This window comes from Lates calcarifer, linkage group LG14, assembly GCF_001640805.2.
Source record: "Lates calcarifer isolate ASB-BC8 linkage group LG14, TLL_Latcal_v3, whole genome shotgun sequence".
In the NCBI taxonomy this organism is placed as follows: domain Eukaryota; kingdom Metazoa; phylum Chordata; class Actinopteri; family Centropomidae; genus Lates; species Lates calcarifer.
Genome location: NC_066846.1, coordinates 8,045,128 through 8,070,467, shown reverse-complemented (window position 1 = coordinate 8,070,467; position 25,340 = coordinate 8,045,128). Strand labels below are relative to the sequence as shown.

Sequence of the window (25,340 nt, the reverse complement as noted above, 5' to 3'; positions counted from 1 at the left end):
CCAAGACATTATTTTGGATGTACAGAAGTCTCTCTCAGCAAAGCGAACCGTGTAGGACTCAGACGCTGACAGCTGTCACTGTGATGAATTGTTTTTGTTTGACTGTTGCTGCCTTAGAAAATCCTCTTTTTCCCCTTAGTTTTATTTTATTTGTGAGTTTTCTGCAGATAAGGGTTGTTCCAGGACATGACTCGACTCTGTGTCAATATGTGTGTATTTATTTATTTTTTCCATTGATAGTTTCAGCCTGTTGCCACGCCTAACAAGCTTTCTGTTCTTACACTAATAACAGGAGCAAATTTACCATTTAACATTCTTAATAATTTTGTAAACAATCTTTGATTTCACACTTTGGTAGACAAAAGCAGGCTCTTCATAGATTTTATCACGTGAAGTAACAGTCATCTCTTCCAATTTTTATTAGCTTTAGCTGGTTAATTAAGCTACCATTAGCTTTATGAGTTGGTTTAAGAGTCTTCTGTTGCGTTTTTTTGTGTTCCAGCTGACACATTTAAAAACACTAACCAGGAAGTATGCATGCCTTAAATACCTAAATGCATGATATTGTGCTAAAAGCCTGAGGCTAAAGCTGCAAGACCCACACAAAACGTTAGCACCTTACCGGTTGTTTGGGTTTATGAACATAATGCTATCACAGATAACAATATAGCTAGGCTTGTAAAAAAAAGTAGTAGTAGTATAATGCCCCTGCCTTCTGCTGTAAGCCGTCATGCTAACATTTTCAGACACTGTTTAATCCTGTTCTTTACAATTTTGCTCTGGTATGTTTTGGTTTGGAGGAGGTAAAAAAGAAGCCATCATCCCTGCTCTTCATATAGGAAGTATCACCCTTATTGCTAACACCCCAGCATGGGGATAAATCCAAAGCTTGCCTGCCCTGTATAGTTATGGTTTCAAAACTGTGACTGGGCAGTCACTATTAATTAAATACAAGCTACTGTACATAGAAATGACTGTAATTCTTAACATTATCACTAAAGCCAGGCAATCTTCAGCCATATGTCTGTACCATCTGATGTTGTTTGTAGAATTGCTTCATTATTCAGCATCGCCCCATAAAAATTGAATGGCTGGTGTGACTAAGTCACCTCGTAGGAGAAAAGCTTACTCATCCTGGATGACTCTGACCTACTATTATAAATTAACAAGATATCAGTGAGTCACTGGGTGAATTGTTGTGGTGATGTCATGTGTATTAAAGTGTTGAAATTGCCAGGAGATCTTCTGTTGCACGGCTCTTTCTGGTTTGCCAGGATGCTGGTGGTGTTTTCCTCATCTTGTTGCACTTTACATTCAGTATTTTTAGTTTCGTATTTTGTTGCTGTACAGATCAAGTTTGTTGATCCAAATTATATAAAAAAAGAACTTTTATATATTCCCACAGGGACTTAAGTAAAACACCAAAAAATCATTATTTACCTTCAGAGCACAGTCTGTGGTCAGAGACAAGAGATGTTACTGTTGATTTTTTAAATCTTTGCTGAGAGCACCAGAATTGATTTATTTTATTGGCCACCAGGGAGCAGTGGAACAAACTGTAAACACAGTTTTTATATATCAACATCTAATAACTAATGTTCGCAAACATTTACATGATCACATATAGCAGAGACAGAGCAATATTAGCATTCCTTTGGAGTTAGGTTTTTGACTACCTGTTGAATCTAAGTCCATTTCATTGTCTTTTTAACACTGTTTTGGCCTCCACCAACTCCTGAGAAAAAATATTTGCTTCTTTAGCTGCTATGAAGCATTGATCTATGATCACCAGCTATTGCTAATTTTGGCAGTGCTGCTGAAAACCAGGCTAAAATTGCGTGCTGTAAGAACAATGAGCAGGTTACACACATCAGTGATTATTCCCAGTGGATTCATTACTATGAGCAACTCCTGTCACCTTACACATACAGTAGTCATTTGATACATCATTACAGTAATATAGATGCTGCAGCTTTAAGTGGACAATGTGTGTCACTCAGTCTGGAGAAATCAGCAGCTGTCTGAAATGAATTGCTAAGAACTGGCTCCAAAAAAATATTTCCATCATCAAAACTATGGAAAAAATAGCCTGTAAAACAAGCAGCAACTTTTGTTTGCATAAACATGAAAACACTTATATATATATATATATATATATATTCTTTTTCTAACTTTGTTCTTAAACTTATGTACTTAGAAATAAAAGCTATTTGGAGGATTCTCCAACTGGGGAAAAGCTCACATCACATCTCAAATCTTCTCCTGCTTAGGCTTTGAGTCAAGGGTGATACTCTCATCCAGGCACTCGATCAATATCTCACAGCTGACATCAGATGGTCACAGCAGATAACAGCTGAGACCAAGTCTTGTTTGTGTACTTTACTACTTATAGAGTGTCACACTGTACCTACAGACCCCTCTTTACCCCCTGCCTCGACTTTCCTCATCACCTGAGTTCCTCAGACCTGGGTGACACTCAGAGATAAGGGTGTTAGGCTCTCCAGCTGTCATACATGGTGCTCCACCAGTTTGGCATTGTGTGAAACGTTCCTCTGTCCCTGCAGAGAGAGAGAGAGAGAGAGAGATTGGGGGACGTTTGTTTGGAAATGTTTCCATTTGACATTTCACCATTCAACATGTACTTCATTTGAAATTCAAAAAGTTTAGCGTCGTGCCATCACCAGTGGAGAGCTGCCAAGCGCAGAAGGCGCTTCTTCTCAACACATAGCTGGAAATACACAATGCACACATGGGCTGTGGCATGGCGTCTGCCCAAGTCACTCAGATTTACATGGAGTTAAAATTAGAACACAGCTTATGCTTCCCCGCAAGTACAAACCTCCATATTACATACTGATATATTTCATTTTTTAAACCTAAACCGAAAGATTTGGTGGTGACGACAAAACCATCACATTTACTCACCGACTGATCCACAGCATCAACATATGTATTTTCAAACTTGTTGAAATCACCACTCGGGAGCCAAACCACTGAATTAATATTTGATGAGATGTTAATCTAATACTGTGTTCTGCACAAAATGCGACGCCTCACAGGAGTGTGAATTCCCACTCTCCCAGTCCCCTTCCTTCACCCCGCTTCTATTTTTTTCATGCAATATTCAAATTATGTCCTGTTTATATCTCAGTAACTGTAGTGTCCTGGGAGTATTAAAACGCTGAGTGATGAGGTTACATGTTTACATGACAAATTTTTGTCTGTAAAAAGCTTTAAACTCCCTTTTCAAACAGAAATAAGTCTGTTTTTCCTTCCAGCTGTTTACGTGTCATATTTCTTATTCAGATATTTAGAGTAAATTGCTTCATGTTAAGCTTAAAGTTTTCTGTCTCATGGCACGTAACTCTTTCCAAACTTCCTCAAACTAAACAAAGACTTTATGACCCAGGCAACTGATACTCACTACACACCAATCGACACCAGTTGGATAAGATTATAAGTTGCTAGACTGTTGGTTTCTCTTCACTGTCAACAACAGCAGGGTTAAATAATCAGAGATGACGCTCTACTGACTCGCTGCTGCTTTCACTCAGGATGTCTCATCGATCGTACACCTACAGATTCTGCTTTTCCAATGTTTTTGGTTTAAAAAAAATGAATCCACAGATTTAGACCCAGTATTTGCAGTGATGGTAGATGTTTTGGGTGGGCAGTGATGAATGTAAAAAGTCCTTAAAAACTGTTTTTGTGACCAAATATTTATCGCAGGTTAGTAAAGTCAATAAATTATGCACGCAGAGTCGCAATTATCTTCCAAAACAAGCCAGAAAAGAGAGATGGCTCCAATCCTGAGGAGGTGAACAAAACACACTTTGCCTCTGCTGCAATACATTTTCTCTAAATAAACACATTAACAAGACCCATAAGGATAATACCTCACTGTTTGCAACAGCAGCAAGTACATGCTCCAAATTATAGTAGTGTTCTCAAAACTGTGCACAATCAACTAAATCACATAATGGAGTCCAAAAATAAAATGCAGGTTAAGAAGCAGGAGACTCTCAGGTAATACCTCAAAATAAGGGGGGAGAGAGATGGGGTTACTGAGGTCCCTTGCTGGACTTGAACCGTCAACATTGTAATAACATGGTCAGCATCTTAAACCTCTCATGTCCTGTACTGTGCAAACCCCTAATGTGTGGTAATTAATCACATCATTTAAGATGTCTTTGGCTGCCGTTAGCAGCTTACATCTGACCCATATTGTGTCACTCAGTTTCCAGCAAACATGATGCAATATTACATAAAAATCAGCTCTTTTGCTGTTAGTGTGACATCACACCTTTACCAGGTCAACCCCCCCCCGCCCTCCCGGTGCTGTAAACCACTTGCTTTCCCAAACTTGCCAAAGTGAATAAAGAAAAAGCCTGTGACCAACATAAGAGCAGCTCAGCTTCTCTGATGTGAAGTGAAAATGGGGGTTACCATAGAGGCAGACCAGGGAGTGTGGGGGGTGGGGGGGCAGGGGGGTGCTGTTACCATGGGTAACGGGCTGAGGTGACCCAGATGACATAGAGGCAGCTGAGCCTATTGGACAACTGTGCTTTGACAGCTCCACTTAGTCTGTCTGATGGCCGCAAAAAGCCACCGACGCTGCACTACACAGAAGTTTATTGTCAAATCATAGTCACACCCCTGATTGAATAGAAACTGTACTGTTGCATGACGGGTAGACATTTAAATTGGGCATGAAAAGGATCAGTGTTTACCTTTGGTCAAGCACAGCCTCTCCAAATACAGTGTTGTATTAGCTGTGTGTGTTTGCTTGGAGGTAAGCACTGCTGGCAGCCAATAAGGAAAAGTTAAACAGTTGAGCGGATACATGTGGCCACACAGGGGCAAACAATGTCAAAACACGGACAGGACTGCTGCCGTGCTGTTTGTTTAATAAAAGCTGGCCACTTGAGCACATGTTTGATATAGATTTTACACACCTAAAGGTCTGGTTTGTGAGAGAAAAGAATGAAATCAGAACATCTACAAAGCAGCTACCACCTTTAAAGGGACAGTTCAGCATTTATTTTTTTAAAATTTGCAGTGACGTCCTGTCGTTTCCAGTCTTTATGCTAAGCTAGTCTCTTCACTCAGGCTCCAGGAGCTCCAGCACTCTCATCTACATAACTTTTTGGCAAGAAACTGCATAACTATTCTATAAATGGTACTTCTGTGATTGTACTTGACATTCTCGCCCAGTAGATACATTAGCCCTTGCTTCATATAGCTGATGCAAATTAATTTTCTAAAAGCACTTAACCACGAACTGAAAAATGATCACATGAAAATGATTTAAAAACAACTCTTGGCAGATTGTTGATGCCATAAGATGGTTTCCAACCACTGTACATTTAAATCAGAGCGGTTCATGTTGAAGAACGTGGGCTGTACTTTACCTTTGTTCTGTGTGAGACGCTTTGGCTCACAGTGAAATGTACCATATGGGCCTAAAATATTTAGTGCAGCAGTCTTTGAGAGTATTATGGCTGTGCGTCATCATCATGCTACTGTGAGAAATATAGAAATGTCTGTACATGTCGGGGTACAGGGTTTTTAGTGCAATTCTAAACTTGGTGGCACTGGCAACATCAACATCATCAAGTACCAAAATACACAGATAGTACATGACTTCCTGTTCTGGTTTAATCGTTTAGGTTCTATTGAATCCCCACCTGCCTCATCTTCAGTGAGATTCTCTAAATCTTTCACGTGATACCAAGCACCAAAAGCCACATATAGCTCTCATTTTCATCAGTTCAGCCCGCACGCATGTCTAGAATCAAAACAAGCATCTGCTTTAAAACGGCTTTCCTCAATCTAATCGTACTTTGACAGGAATGTTTGGTAGCCTCCTCTTTGCTTTTAAAGACTCCCCCAGCCTCCCCAGAGAGGGTAAGAGTGGGCGACGCCGGCTGAAAATAGCACTCGTCGAGAAAGGATGAATCAACGCTGCACCTTATGCTTAATTAAAGATTAACGAGAAATTGCTTGCTGGTGTGGATGTTTCTCAAAGCCTCACTTTACTTCTCTGATTAGGGTTATGTAACACTTGTTAATACTGCATGGACCGCGCTAAAAAAGTAATGACATCTGCCAGTGTGGCAGCATCAATCCTGTCATGACAGGCTGCAAAATTTGAAGCTGGTCACATTGATTAATTGGCTGCCCACAGCTGCAAAATCACTTAAATCACACTGATTTGTATGAAATGTGTCTGAATTAATGATGAACCTCCATGAAATGGTCCAAGCGGTGGACCTCAGTTTGTCACCTCTTTGTTTGAAGCAGTGACAAATGGTTTTCTTGACTGATACAGAGTGCTGATGCCATGCTGCTGCATTGACTGACCTCTAATGAAAAAAAGCAACAGAGGCTATTAATGACATTTCTTTTTGTATAACCTCACACTGTTTCATTTCATAGCAGGAATAACAATTGTTATTATATAAAATCTGTAGGGCTGGGTATCAACTGGAATGATGAAAGATATTAGCACTGAATCCTTATACTGAGGAGTTTCTCAACAAAGCCCTTCTTTATATTACAAAATAAACCAAACTGTTTCATTTTGTCTTAAGACACAGCTGTGCAAGAACTTTACTGAAATAAAATACAGTCCAAAATTCGGCTGTAGTAAAAAAATCTTTCCAAACATTCAATGCCAAGTTTTTAAACTTGCCAGTTTTTGATATCCGCTGTTCAGAATTTCACCCCAGAAATTTGACCCCAAAAATATTGAAGTTCAATTATCTGCTCTTTTGCTTGTCTCTTACTTTTAGCTTTTTCATCAGTTTTCTGACACTTTTTTTTGTCATACACGATCTGATCAACTGTAATGTAAAACATGCAGCATTTGCATTGACACAACCACAGAATTTTATGAAAATCTTGCTTTGCTGGCTGGACTCCAACATCTCTTTATTTACATGAAACTCGCTGTACTTTGCTTTATAATCTATGATATAAAGTGATTTACTGACTTGTGAAAAACGGTCAAAACTGTGAGTAACTATCTAAGATGGCGGACCTTTACATTCACACACGTGCAACTCACATCTACGGCCGTGTAAGATCGTAGTGACACTTTCCACCGATGAATTGAAGACCAGTATTCATGTTCAGTCTATGGTTCAAACAGAATGCAAAGTAAATTTAGTGTAGGCAGTGTAATATTCAATTTGAAAAATTTGCACACAGCAGCCACAACAGTCATGCAATAAGGCAAGTAAAGCTTAATTGCAAATATCCAATAAAGCTCTCCAACTTCACCTGATTTAAATTAATTAAATCTGACTGGCTTATAGTAAGAAATTACATAATAATTAGCATCACCCAGAATGACCAGCACCTTCAGCTTTACCAAAAACACACTCGTATTTATGGACACAGCCAGTGGGAGTAGTTGTAGAGCAAGGAAAGATTACACACACACATACACATGCACACATGGGAACTGACTAGTACAAATACAGTCTTGGCAACTGAGCCGTGAAGCTCACTCACTGGCACTGTGACGGTATTTTTTGGAGAAGGGGAGCACACTTCCTTTTTGCAACGCTAGCCAGCGACTTCTAATCTTGTTTCCACTGTCAAATCCTCTTGTACATCTAACACACTGATCTCTGCTACCACTATGCAGCATTTAGATCCTTATAAATTTCCAATGACTGTGTGCCCCGGCTGTGTCCAAAAGCGTAAGGTGGCTCTGACCCCGGATTTTATAGCAAACTGCTTTCTTGCACGGCCCTTCGTGACTCATGTGATGTATTTGGCATGAGTCACTACACTGCAGTCCACACCTTCGAGAGCATCCGAGTCTGAAAAATGCCTTGAAGGACGGTTGGAGCAGATGTTTTTGGATACAGCCTGTTCTTGTCCTTAAGGCTAATGGGTCACAGTAAAGGTTAGATGAGGATGAGTAAGAGCGGAGGTACTGTGATATGCACAGGCAGGACTACCTCCTACCACTGGGGACTTAACTTTCAATCTGTATTTATTTGTGGGTGTAGGAAGAGAGAAGAAATAGAAAAATCTAAAGAGGAAGTCAATGCTTCAACTGTGTGTATTTGCTAGAGCAAAGGGCTGGGGCACAGGGGGACAGCTGGTGAGACGACAGATCTCATAATATATTCACTGGCAGTGGAGAAAGTGTAAAAATGCCAAAACAGCCGCGCCCTTCTGTAGCTGTTCATTTCCTCAAACTGTAAAATCCACAACATGCTGTTAGAAATGTCCTCTGTCTCAGAGCGGAGCTTCTTGGAAACCTCTTATTTAACAGCTGATGGTGAGAACAGACTGTTGATGTGCCTGTTGGGCTTCCCAATCTTATAATAAACACTCAAAATTCCTAGTAAATTTCAAAGCAGTGGGTCCTTAATCGCAGACAGGTGTAAACAAAAGCAGGTCCTATCTCATTTTTAGTCAACAACCATTGGCATTAGCAGATTGTATGAGCTGTTGCTAGCTAGTTATTTAAGCTAAGCTTAGCTTTATGAGTTGGCTGAAACACTCTCTTTCTGACTTATTGATGCTTAATGCTGCTTTAAAATGATGATCCTGGAAAAGGGTCTAAAAATATGTTTAATAACTACATACATGATGCATGATATTAGACTGAGGCTATAGCCTCATGCCCCATGTAAGAAGTTAGATTTCTCAACAGCTGATCATCTGTGCAGAAGGCATGGATGTAAAGAACAATGACTGCAATACAAGAGCAATGTAGAGCTAGTTCGCGGTGTAGTATGCTGAGGAAAATTTAAGAGCAGAGCAGTAGTAGGCTAGTTAGCAAGGCATGCTAACATTTACAGCTTGTTAGCCAGAGTGTACACACCATTTAATCATTTCCTTGCACATTTACTTTTGTATTTGTGATTTTTGAGGATGTTAAAACTCTCTTTATACACAGAGTGTTGCTCCCTCTCCAGCCCCATGTCTCTGGTTATTAAATCTGACACTGATTTACATGTCTTTTATGTGCTGAGTGAGTGTCACAAAGCAGTGACTTATAAAACCCTTCCAAAACCCATTGTATGTTTTGAAATTCTCCAGGAAGCATTGGCCAACTTTTTGTTCCAAAATGTTCCTATTTGGAGACCTGCACTTTTCATCCAACAGCAGCAAAGAATAACAATGACAAACAAATTTATCCATTTAGTAAAATGCACACCACGAAATCAATCTGTGTCACAGTGTAATGGTATAATGGTGCAGTGTAATTGCAAAGGGTCATTAAACTGTGGGGTTTTGTTATGGATGACAGTGATGGGCTCATTATTGGACAGAGTGATGGATAATTTACACAGCACTGTACTGTACTCTACATAGTACATTCTGTACCCACACAGGACACCATAAGGTTGAACTCCAGTCATACTGGAGGTGATGTGTGTGTGCTAAAATTATATCCATGCTTAAAATTTGTATGTTACTTCTGTTATTATTTCTACTTTTATTTGAGTCAGATATTATTATGATTCAACAGTAACAACTAATTTATCCTGTAGAATAACTGCCAAAATATATGATTTAAAAAAATAAGGATTACAAAAGAATAGAGAGACAGAAATAAAGAACTTAACTTAACTCAAGGTTCACTTACCAGGGCTTTCAACCACATTTAACGGTCCTCATCTGTGAACAGAGTTTGGAGTTACAAATGACCTAAATATATTACATCTACATATATTACAACTCACCTATCATGACAACTGATGATGAAGACCGTGAAATGTGGTTCAAAGCCCCAGGAAAAGCTAGTAAGTGGAACTTGAGGTAAGATTTTTTTTGTCGTATTATTGTCTCCAAGGTCAGGAATAAACTTTCAAGCTCAAAGATCAAATTGTTTTTCTTTTCTTTAGATGGGGTTAGTTTGGTAACTATTTTAGTTTAAATTATATATGTATTTTTTTTTTACCGCACTTGTCTTTTACTTAAATTATTCTCCTAACGTATACTCTTACAACAACTTCCTCTTACATAATTTTAGATAAAATACTTTTAGTTTTACTCTTGTTGTGTGCTGTGACAGTGTGAAGAGTGAAGCCTTAAATATTTAGTGCTACAGGACATACATCTTAAAGCAGCTGTGATGTCTGCACATCATTGTTTCTGAAAGGCTGGGCTGTTCATCATGGCCTCGCTCTAAAAGGCTTGTTAAGTAGCGTTTTCTTCTTCAGTGTGCCTGCACGTTTTATGAGGCTCTTTTCATAGTTTGCTGCAGAAGCCATAATGCTCCGTCACGTGCCTGCTGTCCTGCTCTGGCTGCCCACTGGAGCCTCGGCTGGCTTCAAAGCGCTCCTGTCGTCTAATGATAATGAATGCAGTGTGTCTGCTCGATGTGCTTAGTGGCTCACTGTCAATCTGTTCCACTCAGACTCAGGTTACAGTCTGCTCCTGCTCTTCTCTCTCTGCAAGAGCAACCGCTGCCAAGAAAGACAGTTTTCTTTGGTTTGTTTGCCCGCTGGACGCTCTGACTCTCTGGCCATGAACCCTCTGCAGTAACAATGTGACTGTGACCCTGTGGTCCAAATCAAAGGAATGCTCTTTAAATCCAGTTCAAATACCGTAGTCAGCAGTTTGATACAATGCTGAACTCTTGTACTATTCTTCCCTGTGTCTTTTGCAAAGGCATCCAGGAAGCCTGTGTAATATATTTCAAAGCGTCATAAAGAAGGTCTTTGACTGTATGAAAGGATTGATGAAGAAATCAATAAATAGGCAGGCCCTACTGGGTCATTAATAAAACACTAAAGGAGTCCTTTCAAATGTGGCTTTATGTGGTCTGTCCTCATTGGGTCAAAGCAATCTATTTATGCTTCTTCCTCACCCCTGCTATCTCCCTGTCCACTCCTTTAGGTCTCCAGATAAAAGAGGGCTCATTGTGAACAAAGCAGAGGGTTTGACAGAGCTTTGGACACCTGCAGCGGACCAAACCATCCTGTTTGCTCGGGTTCGATAAAACCAGGGGGCTTTCTGAGGGAGGGAGAGACCATTCACTTACCACCATGAGAAATTTCACTGCCAGTTAGTGATTGTGCACATGTGTCATGACCAGCATTTAAGCCTCATAATGCTTTTGAAAAATCCATCTCGTTGCGTAGATACCGTACAGTTTTCACACACCTCTTTTAATGTGTGATCTAAAAAAGCAGCTGATAATAGAGGCTTCATAATCTCCTTGGATGACAATAACAACCCCCGTGTAAGTGATATTTACATCCACATCGAGAGCATGTGCTGCCAGAGATGGTGCGATAACTTCTCCGACTGAGATGTTGCTATGGGAACATGACTCATCACAAGTCTTCCTGCTCTACCTGTGGCAGCTGCACAGTACTCATGAAAGCTATTTCATGCACCTTTTGTTTGCCAACCAGCAGTGCTGAGCTTCAATTTTCAATAACATATCATATCAGATGGCTGGGAAAACACAATGATACACGGGTGGCTTTTGTTGCGAGTTGATTTTTTTTTTTCATACTAGGTATATTTATGTGGACTTAAGGACATGAACTGCCCATTTTAGCATGAACAGAATGAGGCTGTGATTGAATCAACATCAGTTAATCAGTCACATAAGGCAACACAGGAAAAAAGATAGAAGCAATTCACAAAGAAAATCACTCAGTGACTTTAATGTATCAGCTGAGGCTTTTAGCAATATATCCTTGATAAGCTGTATATGTCCTCAAAATCAGCTTATGTGGAGTTCAGTTTACAGTAGTGAGCATTTTAAAGTCGGAGTTTCACACTCTTTACAGGTGCAGTCTTATGAATACAGTGGGAGTGAATGGGCCTGCATAGACTTTAAAGCATTATGTAACTCATGATAACTTGTAGCCTATATGTATCATCATAAAAAGTTTAACTACAGTAGATCCGTGTATAATAGAGAGCATTTTAAAGTTTGAATGGAGTTTTTACTGTGCACAGATGCTAACTTCCTCTGTAGACTTTAATGCATGATATAACTTATAATAGCACAACAGTGTCATAATAAGATCAGTGAGCAAAACTGAGCATTTTTATATAGAAGTGGAGTTTGTGAGCTGAGATATAAATTCGCTGGATGTCTATGGGATCATTTAAAAAAACTTAATAACTAGAATGGCACTGAGTAGAGTGCATACCTGCGGCAAGGCCAACAATCGTACACTTCTACCTAGCTCTTATGTTAGAAAAATAAAAGGGAAAAAAAGGTAATAGTGGATAACTTAAATGATTTATTTGTCATATTTTTAACCAGATCTGCACCAAAATTAAGGAAGGACAAAGGCTATGGAGGAATAATGATGGATAGTTGTCAAGACAACATGATAATTAATTTCCTTCAATATGAATCAAAATCATTTGGTTTTGATGTCTTATTTCCACTTCTCAGTCTTTTCTAAATGTAAAACATACAATATAACAAACTCTTTAAATGCCATTGGCTGTTATCACAGGTCATAACAGAGAAAATCAACAGACGCATTTGTTTCTGTGTGGTTCTTCAGGTATGTTGTCACACACTGAGAAGTGTGGAGGAGGCCCATCTGTCACAGCACTACTAACCCCGTAAACAAAATCCTAAGCTGTCATTCACAACAGGCCCACGTCTGTTTTATCCTCGCTGGCTTCCTCCCAGCGCCGGTGAGGTTAAAATACACTGGCAATAAATACAAAGTGAAGAACAACATGTATCTCATACAGTATGCAGGAGATGATCTCGTGTTATGATGCCTATAGGTGAGAGTCATGGTACATTACTTCAGGTGGATTTCTTTGTACAACAGATGAGTTACTGTTTTTTTTTGTTTGTTTGTTTTTTAAATTAAGAATTTCTAACCTTAAGATCAAATATTGATCTGTACATGATGGATCACTGGAGTATGAATCTGAGCACAGCAGCCTTTAAAAGGTTAATGACCTCTGACCTCATTTGAATGATGCACAGTCAGCCTGAATTGCACATGTGAAATGTGCTGATCGCAAATACCTGATCACCTCTTCCACATTTTAGAAAGAGCAATCGAGAAGTAGAACCTTAGGCTACAATCTGATTTATGAGGATCGTTATATGTGGTTTGTCAGACATATCAGGCCCCTCAAATACACAAGCTATTGTTTAGACAGTGTATAGTTTTCTTTGGTGTGATGGAACATGATTTAACTGTGTGAAATAAAGAGATCAAAGGTCAAGTAACCACACTGTATTGATCTCATGCTTGCTGTAAAACTGCAGTCTGAGCTATTTATATGCACACCTGGAGGCGACCGAGCAGAGAGACAGGCTGATGAAGTGTTGGCTGAATTGGAACCATACTTGTGGTTTTTGCATGTTTTAGTATATTTTCCAAAGCATTACAAATGGCTTTTAAATTCATAACCTACTTTCTAGGCAGCAAGTGGTTTCAATAAGATATGAAAATAAACTTGCAGAGGACAGAAGCTTGCTTAAAATAGACAATCCAGTCACTTTTATTGATTTGGTAAAGTTCACATTGCAATGCAGTTGCAAACAGGAACTGTACTGAAAAATTGTACTTTATTAGTGGTGCGTTCAAGTACGTGCAACAGCCAAGAATGAAAAGGATAGAACTGGTGATGTAATCCAGCTGGGTATTTGTCCATGTAAAAGTACGTCCACTTGAGTGTTTGTTTTGCCACTGACAGGCTTGGATTGTTACTGTAACTGTCCGACAATATCATGGATAGGATTCCTACAGAGATAGACCTTTTTATTTAAAAGTACGATCCCTTTTGTTTAACCCAAAACAGTGCAATATATCGCTACCAGACTCCATTGAAACAGCAAACAGCAATTTTACCACATAGAACACAGGAGCTGCTGGAGTACTGCTGCCTCCATCAGTTAGTTAGTTTGTGTTATATAAGTAAAAGTACCACAAAATGACTGACCAGTTGAGGCAGCTCTTGTGTTCTGCTCAGCTAAAAATTTGTCAATGTAGTCTAGTAGCGATACACAGTGATATTATATCGTTAATAAAAAAGGTCTATATCTGTAGGAATCATATCCATAATGATGAAAGACACTGATTATAACAGTTTAAGCCTGTAAGTGGCAAAAACAAGCACTTAAGTGAACTTGATGTGGACAGTTGCCCAGTTAGATTACATTTCAGCAGCTGTTCGTCATGACCAAGTACACTGCTCTGATTTTCTGTCCCTCTAAATAATTTGCACCCAAACACATGGAAAAATAAGGCTCATCCTTTAATGTACTAAAACAGTCAGAACAACAAGTTAATTATCTTTCAGTGGCTGAAAGGCATAATATAAAGTAGTGAGGATCTGTTCGCTGCTTGAGATTTATTCCATGAAGCTGTCCAAAGGCATTGTGTTACCCACTACTGTATGCTGTGCTGTGATTCTCAGGCAAGACATACCGACCACGGAGTTACCTAATGCATGACCTGAGATCCTCCTCTGCTCCCCCCTGGACTCAGGCATTACTCTGTGCCCCCAGGACACTGTAACAGCAGTGAATTTCAAAAGGCGCAGCACAGGTACGAGCTCCAAGTGACATCCCAGGTACCTGGACAGCCGCGGGGGGATTTCATGTGCTGTGCTGAGATCACACTTTTTTTTTCTTTCTTTTTTTCCCCTCAACATCTAAGGCACTTCTCTTGCTGCCTAAAGGTGATCAGGATGTTGGTTTGCGTGAAGGTCAGGCACAGTTACATAAGATCACTGGTTAGAATGAAAAGTTGAAAGCTTTCAGAGCAGTCTTTGTTATGAGGCTGAGGTTGTGAGGTGCCCACAAAGATCCATTTTGCTCTCAGTGTGCTCTGCTCCAGTCTTCCTCTCCCTGCAAAAACACCACATTCATTGTGTTGCTCTGTTTGTGCACTGAACACTGCTCACAGTCTAATTTAGATTTGACAATAACATGCGTCTACCGTACATAATAATCTGAAGTGTATGATATGAGCCTGTTTTTCCATTTATAATTAGATCTGCAGAGCTGTAACTGATTCCTTTCACTCTTGATTCATCTGTTGAGTATTTTCCACAATCAATCAATTGCTTGTTTTGTCCATAAAATATCAGAAATTATTTTTTAAAAATCTCACAACTTCTCAGGGTACGAGACATCTTCACAATGCTCATTTTGTTGGTCAGCAACACAGAAAATCCTCATTTGAGAAGCTGAAACTAAACTAGACGATGGTCAAGACGAGGTCAGAACCACACATGGGGAGGCAAGAAAAATCAAAACCAATATTTGGTTTGTGACTCAATAACTGCAAAACTAACGACATCCTCCACAGCCTCAGCTGTACTTCATTTTGTGCTAGTTAGCATGTTAATGGGCAAAGATGCTAAGCTAAGAAGATGAATGCTGTAAACATTACACCTCATTTACACCATGTCTGCATGCTGATACCACTAACAGGTCATGGTTTTCATTTACTCTGTTAGCATAACTACTGTATGATGTAGCTTTAGCATGCTAGCTAGCACTGTCATTGTATGCTGGTGTTAGCCTTTAGCTCAAAGTATTGCTGTGCCTATCTGACCTCACAGGGTTGCTAGCATGGCTGCACAGTGGTCTTGTTTACTTATCATTTCAGCAGTATAGATGAACTGACAGGCTCTTTGACTGACCCACAGGCTGAGAGCTGTTCTCTGTGACATGTATTAGTCATTTAAACCATTTACCAAGCAAAAATGCCAAACATTTGCTGATTGCAGCTTCTGAAATGTGAGGATTAGCATTGTAAATTGAACATCTTTGTGTTGTGGACTGTTGCTCTGACACAAAATGCCAGTTTAATATGTCATATTTACCTCCAGGAAATCTCCAGTGATGGGCTGTTTGTCACCATTTTCTGACACTGCATGAAGTAGACAATTAGCACATGAACCAAACTATAAGTTGCAGCCTTAGCGTGAATTGGCGGGGGCATCTTACAGTTGCATCAAGAGCATTTAATCCTAATTGAACCTAAATGTCGACTCCCCTGTCTGTCTGTCTGTCTGTCTGTCTGTCTGTCTGTCTGTACTGTCGACTCTGACTCGTAATCAAATGTAATTTGTTGCATTTTTCCCAAACTCAGAGCCGGAGACCAGCGTCTTTCCCCTCCCTGCTTTTGTCACATTATAAACTAGCGTCAGTTTATGGTTGGACGTGGGGACAAAAACAGCCTTTGTGACTGTGTGAGCAGTGGTTGGTAATCAGTGAATATTTTCTCGTGATTGAATTAATTTGTTAAATTGCCACAGGCCCTTGGGGCATTTTGGAGGATACCAAAAAACTGCACTAGCTGATTACTTAACACATAAAAGCATCCTCTCAAAGCGATCTCATTTGTGGCTGTAAAGCTGTGTTCTGTGCTTCGCTCTGATACCTCGGTTAGGTAATACACCGGTGCTGAGAGTTATATTGGAGGTGACACCCCATCAAGCCTATAAATAGCTTTGCACTTTTCCCCCAGGAGCCCAGCTGTAGCTTTCTCCCAGGCATTTGATCACTGGTATTGTAGGGTACTGACATCACCCATCGCTGCTTTGTCTCTCTGACTTTCTGACTCCTGCGCACCAAGAAACACACTGGCACCCTCGGTGCTGTAGTAGCTTCATTACAGCTGGAATACTGTACATAAAAAAGGCTTTCATCAGCGGCTGTGATGGCGATGCTTTTAAGAGACGGTCACTGCACTGATAGTTCGCCTCAGGGTTTCCCTCAACTACATTCAATGATGACTCACCTATTCACTTTAAATACTCGACTTCTGTATGATGGCTACAAGCGATGCGGCTGGCTCAGAGTAAAGTGAATTCTCTGACAGTGTATCACTCTCAAATAAATAAAACAGTACACTTAATTGGAGGGGATGGGGATTCAGGCACAAGCCCAGTGCAAGCCTCATAACAAGTGGGAGTATGAAGCGAATGAAAATGAAAAAAGATATACAAAACCCCTGCAGGCTGCGTCTGACCCCAGTGAGTCACTGTCTACACAAGCTTCTCCAGAACTGGGCATGACTCAGTGACGAGCGCTAACGTTTCTGAAGTGCACTTCTGTTTCTGTTGCTACAGTATGTTACTCCAATTTGGACTGGGTACCATTTTAACTCTCAGTGTTTTATGCCATGAATTAACGCAACAGTGAAGGTTATCATTTCCTGGAGCTGATGTGTTTTTGAGACTCTTCTTTATTCTACACTGACTCCTCAAGGAAGCATGAGGAAATGGTTAAACATTATAAACACAGCAGAATCCACCTTTACAGAGGGTTAATAACTAGTGTTTACTAATTTATTCTTTCTTCTAACAGGGATCACGTTTACTGTTTAAGCTGTTGCTTTATTGATGGTTAGTAAATCATTACTAATGCTTATGGATCAGAGAGAGACCATTAACATGAACAAATTTTACATGTTTTACATAGTGTGTGTGTGTGTTTACCCCCTTTTCTACAGGGTTTACCAGCTGAATTTATTAGAAGTTAATAAATAATTTACTACTTTATAGATCAGGGTTGCCAAGTTAGTAGCAGTGGATCATCAGACTTCTTGTGACCATTTATTAATGACTTGGTACGACATATATCCTCTAACTTGAGGCTTATTAGGAAGTGACAAACCCATTATCTTTAATGTTTTTTTCTTTAGTATTTATTCATGAATTAATAACATTTATACCTGCATTATTACCACATAAAAAGAAGGGAGGAACTCTAGCCAAAGAGCTTTTCCACAACCCAGAAATTTCCTCTGACCAATAAAGCTTTGATTAAGCAATTATTAATCATAATAAACCTGTTAGTTACAGCTTATAAATACTTTATAATGGATGTGGTACCCTGAGATGTAATTAATTATTCTGTAAAAATGGGCTGCCTGTCTTTTATGTAGAAAATGAAAAGGAGGTTTTCCTTATTGTCCACTTCTGGAGAACATGTGAAATATAGCTGGTGTGTCTGCTGCCAACAAATAATACAAATGACCGGTGTTAGATATTTCCACTAAATTTGACACTAAAACAGTGGTTCAGCTGTTTAAAAAAAGCTATATAAATTCAGCTACATCTACCACTGCTGGTGCAGGATGACATGTCAGAGTGGCGCTCAACAAAATTCATTACAAAATTAACTCAACTTTTCTGTTATTTTTTATATATATCTCCAGTGTACAAAGGTGTAATAAACTCATATATCTGCAACTGTAATTCAGATACATTCTTGAGCACAGAATCATATTTACCAAAGAAAAAGAAAGGTCATATTCCACCATCATTAACATTCTCTTGTAAACAGTAGCCCTGTTGTATATTTTTGCATACCAGACACAGATTATAATACTACACACTGAATCTACAGTAGCCACAGGCCTATAAATAATTCATTTCAGGAAAGGGATCTATTTGCCCCCGTGCCTCTCTGGCGCGCGCGTGTGCACCTGGTGCCATTTGGCCACTGGACGCCGCAGACGCGTCTCCAATTATCCGGGAGCACATCCCTGGATTTCTCCTGCGCCCTTTGCCTCCAGATCCGCATTGATTTGAGCAAAGCGTGATCAATGCGGGCGACACGAGAAACTCGCAGATGAATAACTTAAAGCCGGGGGGTGATTGATTGATTTGTATTTGCGCACAGGTTTTTGCGCAAAGAAAGAGCAAATAACACATAAAGAAAGGGGAAATCTCCAGTGTGGGGGGAGTGAGGTGTGACTTTGGGTGTTTTGAGAGGACAAGTTGTTCCCATGTCACTGGGTGTGTGACTTCTTCACGTGATACGTAAAAAAAGAAAAGATTATTTCAATAGGCATGCTGCTTTCCACCCTGGTCCTCCTCAGTCCCCCCCCTGCCAGACCTGTATCTGCCTGCTGTTTAAACGGTCGCAGCTGCTGAGAGACACACACCCTGCTCCACCTCGCGAAGCTTTACTCCCGCTCTTGACGGATGTTAATGGGGAAATAATCGGTAACTTTGAGAGGGAGGAGGAGGAGGAGGAGGGAGAGAGAGATGATGGTGGTGGTGTTGGCGACTGCTGCTGCTGCTGCTTGGGTTCAGCACGCTGGACAGCGCTCGTGGGAAGTTGGACAGGACGGCTGCGCGCGCGGACACACGAGGATTTAAATTGAGATTAATTCGCTGGAGAGATGAGCGACGGGTGACCATGGTTGATTTCAAGCGTTCACCATCGACAACAGGCGCAGGTAACCCGACAGCGGACTTTCCGGAGTAAGACATGGACTTTGCTGAAATCATTTTCGCTTTGTTCATCGTCGTGGTCGCGGTTGTCTCGCTGCTGTCAAACTTGTTGGTGCTGCTATGTTTCGTCCACAGCACCGAGATACGCCGACAGGTGCCCGGTGTTTTCACCATGAACTTGTCCTTCTGCAACATACTCATCACTGTTCTGAACATGCCGGCCACTTTGGTGGGGATTATCAGGAACCAGCAGCCTTTCGGGGATTGCGTTTGCCACACGGTGAGCTTTCTGGAGACTTTTCTGACCGCGAACACCATGTTGAGCATGGCAGCCCTCAGCATAGACCGGTGGATAGCGGTGGTCTTCCCGCTCAGTTACTCCACTAAAATGCGCTACAAGGACGCACTGATCATGGTGTGCTACTCCTGGCTCCACTCCTTCACCTTCTCCCTGACGGCGCTGCTCTTCTCCTGGGTCGACTACAGCGACGTTTACGCGTCCTGCACCTTGCAGCCGAGCGAGGAAGGCAGCGACAGGATTAAGTTTACAGTCTTCACTGTCGTTTTCCACGCCACGAGTTTCATGCTCTCCCTGCTCATCTTGTGTTTCACCTACTTGAAGGTGCTGAAAGTCGCCAGGTTTCACTGCAAGAGGATTGACATAATCACCATGCAGACTCTTTTCCTGCTGGTCGACATTCACCCAAGGTACTTCACCCTAATGTATTCCTCATTTTAAAACATGCAGCTTTTACAGTTACTGTGTATAGTTTTGTCACTGTTTGGCAAAAGCCTAAACGTCCTTTGCTGTTTTCAGCGTGAAACAGAGATGTTTAGCCGAACAAAAGAGGAGAAAGCAAAGAGCCACCAAGAAGATCAGCATCTTCATCGGCTCATTCATCATCTGCTTTGCTCCTTATGTAATTACAAGGTAAGTCAAATTGATAGCAACCAATAAATCATTTAATTTACTGCAAAACTTCTGTGCAAGCCTTCAAAAATGAATGACCTTGCTTATAATAACACAGCTTGAGCAATTACCATGTGAATAATTAGATTAAATCATGTTTAGTCTGAATATAATGAGTAAATAATCTCATCTCTGCTTCCAGACTCATTAGCTTTGTTGTGTTTTACTGCAGAGATCTAAAAGACACAGATCTGCCACAACAATAGATCAGATTAGAGGACAATCCAACACCTGAACAACACATCGCATTAGAGTATGTCCTTACCTAACACCACGCTGCTTATTTTTACCTGATACATTGAATTATTATCATTTCTCTGAACCATGACAGCTCATTAGTTCCCTATACTGCACTGGAAACAGGTGTCCTATCATGCTGCTTCCACTGAAATACACATAAAACAGAGTGGGACAATAGATACAATACAGAGAACAAAAAGTGGATCCCAGAGAAAAGAGGCGATGCTTCAGGGGTTCACGAAACAGTTGTCAGTCAGATGTGGTGCTGATGATCCGCTGGTGTGACATTTGTGGTGCACGCATATGGGTGGGAAGAGGGAGCACACTTTAACAGCAGAAAAGTGTCTGAGTAATTGGTGCAACCTCCTGACCAGGCCTACCCACTGGAAGCAGCCTGAGTGACTGTTGAAACCAAAACATCTGATTAGGATAATTCCTGAACATGTGCTTTCTGTCCTGCTTTTAAATTAACATTTAAACACATCATTTACTGAAGGTACAAGTGCAGTTTTTCTCACTATCCATGGAGCCTAATGCTTCACTTACATTTTTGTTTCATAACATCACCTTAAATGGCAGAACATAAGGGGCTGTATGTAAATTTTTGGGGCATGAGTGGGGGCTGAACAATCATCCATACTAAAATGTTCAAAAACTGCAAAACCCTCTCCCCTTATATGTCCAATAGTGTTGAACACAATATGGAAGATTGCAAATGCCTACATAAACACAAATATAGCAAAGAAGTGAAATACGATACACATTGATCTATACATATCCTTTAAAAAAACAAAACAAAACAAAACAAAACAAAAAAACCTATGCTCTCTGTATACTGTATGGAAGATTCAGAATGCCAGTTCCTCACTTTGCCTTATGTATTGTGATTAAGTTTAACAACTAAATAACTTTAAATTATGTTTTTTAATTCAATTATGACAGAGTAAATGCATACAGAAAAAGGAAGTACACATTACCATCTGTATCCTATTTTTCCTTATTTCTTTGTTTTATTTGTTTTTAGTTTGGCATTTTTAGTCTTCCATACAATTTGTTTTACTCATAAAAAGGTGTATTTGGTGTGTAATGTTTGCACATCAAAAAATATGGTTATAATAGAATAGGATTTATCAAGTATTTCAGCTGCTGTGCTTTTGAAAGAGCTAGGCACAGGTGATAGCTTTGTACAGCTCAAGGCAAGGATGAAGAAACCTGAAATCTAAGGTGAAAAAATTTCAAAAGATCTTCTCCTGCTTTTTCAAAAACAACCCCCCCCCCCCCCATCACATTACCCTCTTTACACATAACTGTCCCACTTTTTCATTTTACAGTTCCTTAATGTTTTTAAGGCTCTAGTTTCAGTCTTACCTAATCATATGACAAAAACATTTGGGAAAAAAAGATCTTAATGGCACCTTTGACTAAAATGTACTTTGTTTAGTCATGTTTCTGCTGCCGCCCCTTCAGGTTGGCTGAGCTTCTACCTTTTGTGGACATCAACCGCCACTGGGGAATCATCAGTAAGTGCCTGACATACAGCAAGGCTGCGTCTGACCCCTTCGCCTACTCCCTGTTACGTCAGCAGTACAAGAAAGTCCTGGTTACAGTTGTCAACAGGCTGCTCCGCCGTGACCTGTACCCCTCATCTGGCCATAACAGCTCTTTAGACACAGAGAATGACTACTGTCTCCAGAGGATCAGCTAATGGCAAATGCGCCGACATGACAGATACACACTACGGGCCAAAAATAAAGGTTGCCTTTTGGAAGGAGAAGATGGGTGGAGGAAAAGAATAACGAGGGAGACAGGGAGGACAGGATATTGTTAGGAAGGGAAAAGAGAGTAGATAGAGGGGACAGAATGTGGGTGGGGGGCGAAGAGAGAGCAAAAAATAAGGAAGATAGTGGGTGGAGAAGAATGAAAAGACAGTAATGAGGGGGAGGATGAACAGGCAAAGAAATGAAGAGGATGAAGAGATGGGCTAGGGGAAGACAGACAGGAGCGACAGGGGTGATGTGGAGACCTCAGACGGTATCGGTAAACAAGGGATCTGTGATTCATCAGCAACGGCAAAACACACAAAACCACACAGAAGCACAGACAGATCAAACAAATCAATTTCATCGAATAAGTCATGGGTTCAGATTAATCTCAAACTGAAGGACCACACTGCTGGAGACATCTTCACTTTGAGAGACATGTATAAAGTGGCCTTTTGTAGTGTACCAACCACTTTGTAATGATTTTGGCAAATCCACATGTAGTGACCTTTCTTCTGCTGCAAGGACAGTAGCTGATGGTCGATAGGCAGCAGAGTGAGGATGTGAAAGAAAAGAAGAGACGGTGTTGTTTCTGCTTCTGGATAATGTACCTTCAGTGAATGGATGTACTCTTAGGTGTGGAGACTCAGCTCCTGCACAGTATTGCCATGTTCTGTATTGACCGTGTTAGACTACTTTGCAGTGTCATGTAAGTCACTGAATATTGATGCACTTTGTCTAAATCTCTCAGAGCTACTATAGATACAGGAGCCAAAGGCAAATAACATTTACACCACAATATTAAAGGATAAGGCTGGTGATATTTTTGTTACTGTCAACAAGTGCCATGAAAAGACAAAAACTAATTAAGTATAACTTTGCCTTTCATACTTCCCAAATCCCCTTTGCCTGCCTTTAGCTCCTAGCTCCAAGGCCATTTGTTCCTGGAAAGTGTTTAAAAACAGGCCATGGATATATACTGTCATTAAAAAGAAAAAGGCTAAATAGCTTCTTAAAAGAGGTGGGCACTGTAGTTTTTGGCAAAAGCTGCACATTCAGGAGTAAATAATGCATTTTTTAGGGACTATTTTTAGTTGCGGATGAATACAGGTTTGGCCCACCAGTGAATATTTATAGTAGCAGTGCAGTATATGTAGGTTTGACCTGAAAAACTACAGTGCCCATGTCCATGACAATGAAGAACCATGTCACCCAGTGTAACAGGGCGTCTAAGTAACATGTTTTTAATAGTTTTTGGACCAATAACCAACAAAGCGAATTAAAAATGACAATTTACTGCAATGGCAGATGTAGTGGCTGACAACATTTGTTAGGAGCAGGATGAGCTCATCGTTGGTTTTGGTCTTTTCATGATTTTTGCTGACAGTAAGAAAAACATAGTGTATCACAAGACTTTTTGTAACTAAAGTGTGCATTTGTAACTGAATGTACTAGAGATAGCCCACTTTTAACTGAAATGCATTTGTACAACCGTACTTTGTTTTGCCAGTTGACTGGAGAAAAATGTTTCTATGGATATTTACATGATGTTGTTATATATATTTTGCACTGTACAGGAACAACTTTTTGTCTGGATGAAGGGGGAGTAACGTGATGTAGCATAGGAATGCTTTCAAAGTGCTTTAAAACACACTGTTTTGTGTTTGTGCCAGATTTGAATATGTGACTTTTCCAGCTATTCTATACTTTAACCAGAATAGCTGCTTTATTATTTTAAAAAAACAAACAGTTTCTTTGGATGTATTTTACACACATGTATTTTTCCTCCTGTGAGCCACTTGCTGTTCTTTGGCAGTGTGATTAGCTATTAGTGGAATATGTGCAATAAAAGCTGTCAATTACAAAGCTATTAAAATATTAATGTTTTCACAGTAACGTCAGTAAATCTAGATAATCTGCAAGCTTGTACATTTAATTCAAGCAGTGCAGTTAAAACTCTTGAACTTTTAACTAAATGTCAAAGAGTAGGACTTTCATTTAAATGACCAGATAAAAATTACAGAAACATTGTAGGAAATATTCTGTACCTGAAATCAATGGATACAGGTGTACTTGAAAGAAAATTTATTATTCTCTAACAAATAAAACTACTCTTTTGGTTCCTCTTTCATCACCAGCTACCTATTTTTGCATCACATTGTTTTGCATCCATCCGCCCTGTGGCCCTAATTACAATGTAGATGATATGTGGCATAAAAAATGACCGTGGTGTCACATCAACGATCTCTGTTGCAGCAACATTATTGCCAAGTGTAATTAAAGAGACGGGTCAAAGTTCATATTTGCAGATTAGTGATTCTGATTTATTCTGACTCAGTAATGACTCTGGCTTAATTTGATGCATGGAAATAGACCAACAGTAATTATTTGCAGCATTAAGTGGAGGAATCTTCATTTTTGTGGCTAATTCAACTGCCAGCACCTAAAGGCAGCTAAAGGTTTTACTGATGCCAGGCCTTGGTTATATTAACATATCTTTCTCATTAACCCCAATCATTAGGAACTGGTAAAGGAGAAACTGGTAATTAAAACCACTGAAATGGAAAATGTATGCATAGCAAAGTAGTTACTTCACAGCTGCTTTAGTTCGAAATGACACAACTGAGTCGACTGAACAAGTTAAAAGTGTCAACTAACTCTCGAAAGTATATTTTCTCTAGTGAATTGCACAAGTTCAAGTATAGTTACTGTACATATTTATTATTAAGCCCAAGGAGAATTTACTGTTAAAACTTCACCTCTTGTATTATTGTCTTTTCCCAGGAAGAGTGACTACTACAATACTATGAATACTATCTACAGCCATGCTAGCAGCTCCGTGTGATTGTTTTTAGGAACCAATGGTGCTTTGAGTGAAATGCTAATGTATGATCATACTGATATCATGGCTGTTTCCTTTGACTGTACTGTATCATTTATTTACATAGTTACTCAGATATTCCATACATCACATACATCACATACAGTATTCATTTAGTACATTTGAATTTGCAAATCTGTGATCATGTTATTTGTTGTATTTCTCCCTACTTCCTTTTTTATTTCTTTATTTATAGAACTTAATTCAAATAAGTATGCTACAGCATGTTGTCATTGTTGCACAGGACAAAAGGTATACCATGGTACTTCTTCCCTCAACCGATCCAACCAGAAGATTTCGTGTCCATTTCATT

The 25,340-nt window shown here is 39.9% G+C and overlaps 1 protein-coding gene across 1 annotated transcript; it reads left to right on the top strand.

The window, feature by feature from the left end:
• Positions 1-14,089: 14,089 nt before the first annotated feature.
• LOC108879995 (G-protein coupled receptor 26) lies at positions 14,090-24,254 on the top strand. The gene is made up of 3 exons (XM_018671450.2): positions 14,090-19,884; positions 19,994-20,107; positions 21,854-24,254. The coding sequence occupies exons 1-3, from the start codon at positions 19,214-19,216 to the stop codon at positions 22,089-22,091; spliced, it is 1,023 nt and encodes a 340-aa protein (XP_018526966.1). The 5' UTR covers positions 14,090-19,213; the 3' UTR covers positions 22,092-24,254.
• Positions 24,255-25,340: the final 1,086 nt, after the last annotated feature.

Bases quoted from the DNA above. Each gene is read 5' to 3' on its own strand.
- LOC108879995 (XM_018671450.2), top strand. From the start codon at position 19,214: ATGGACTTTGCTGAAATCATTTTCGCTTTGTTCATCGTCGTGGTCGCG. The intron at 19,885-19,993 runs GTACTTCACCCT...TGCTGTTTTCAG, and splicing joins CTGGTCGACATTCACCCAAG to CGTGAAACAGAGATGTTTAG. The intron at 20,108-21,853 runs GTAAGTCAAATT...CCGCCCCTTCAG, and splicing joins GCTCCTTATGTAATTACAAG to GTTGGCTGAGCTTCTACCTT.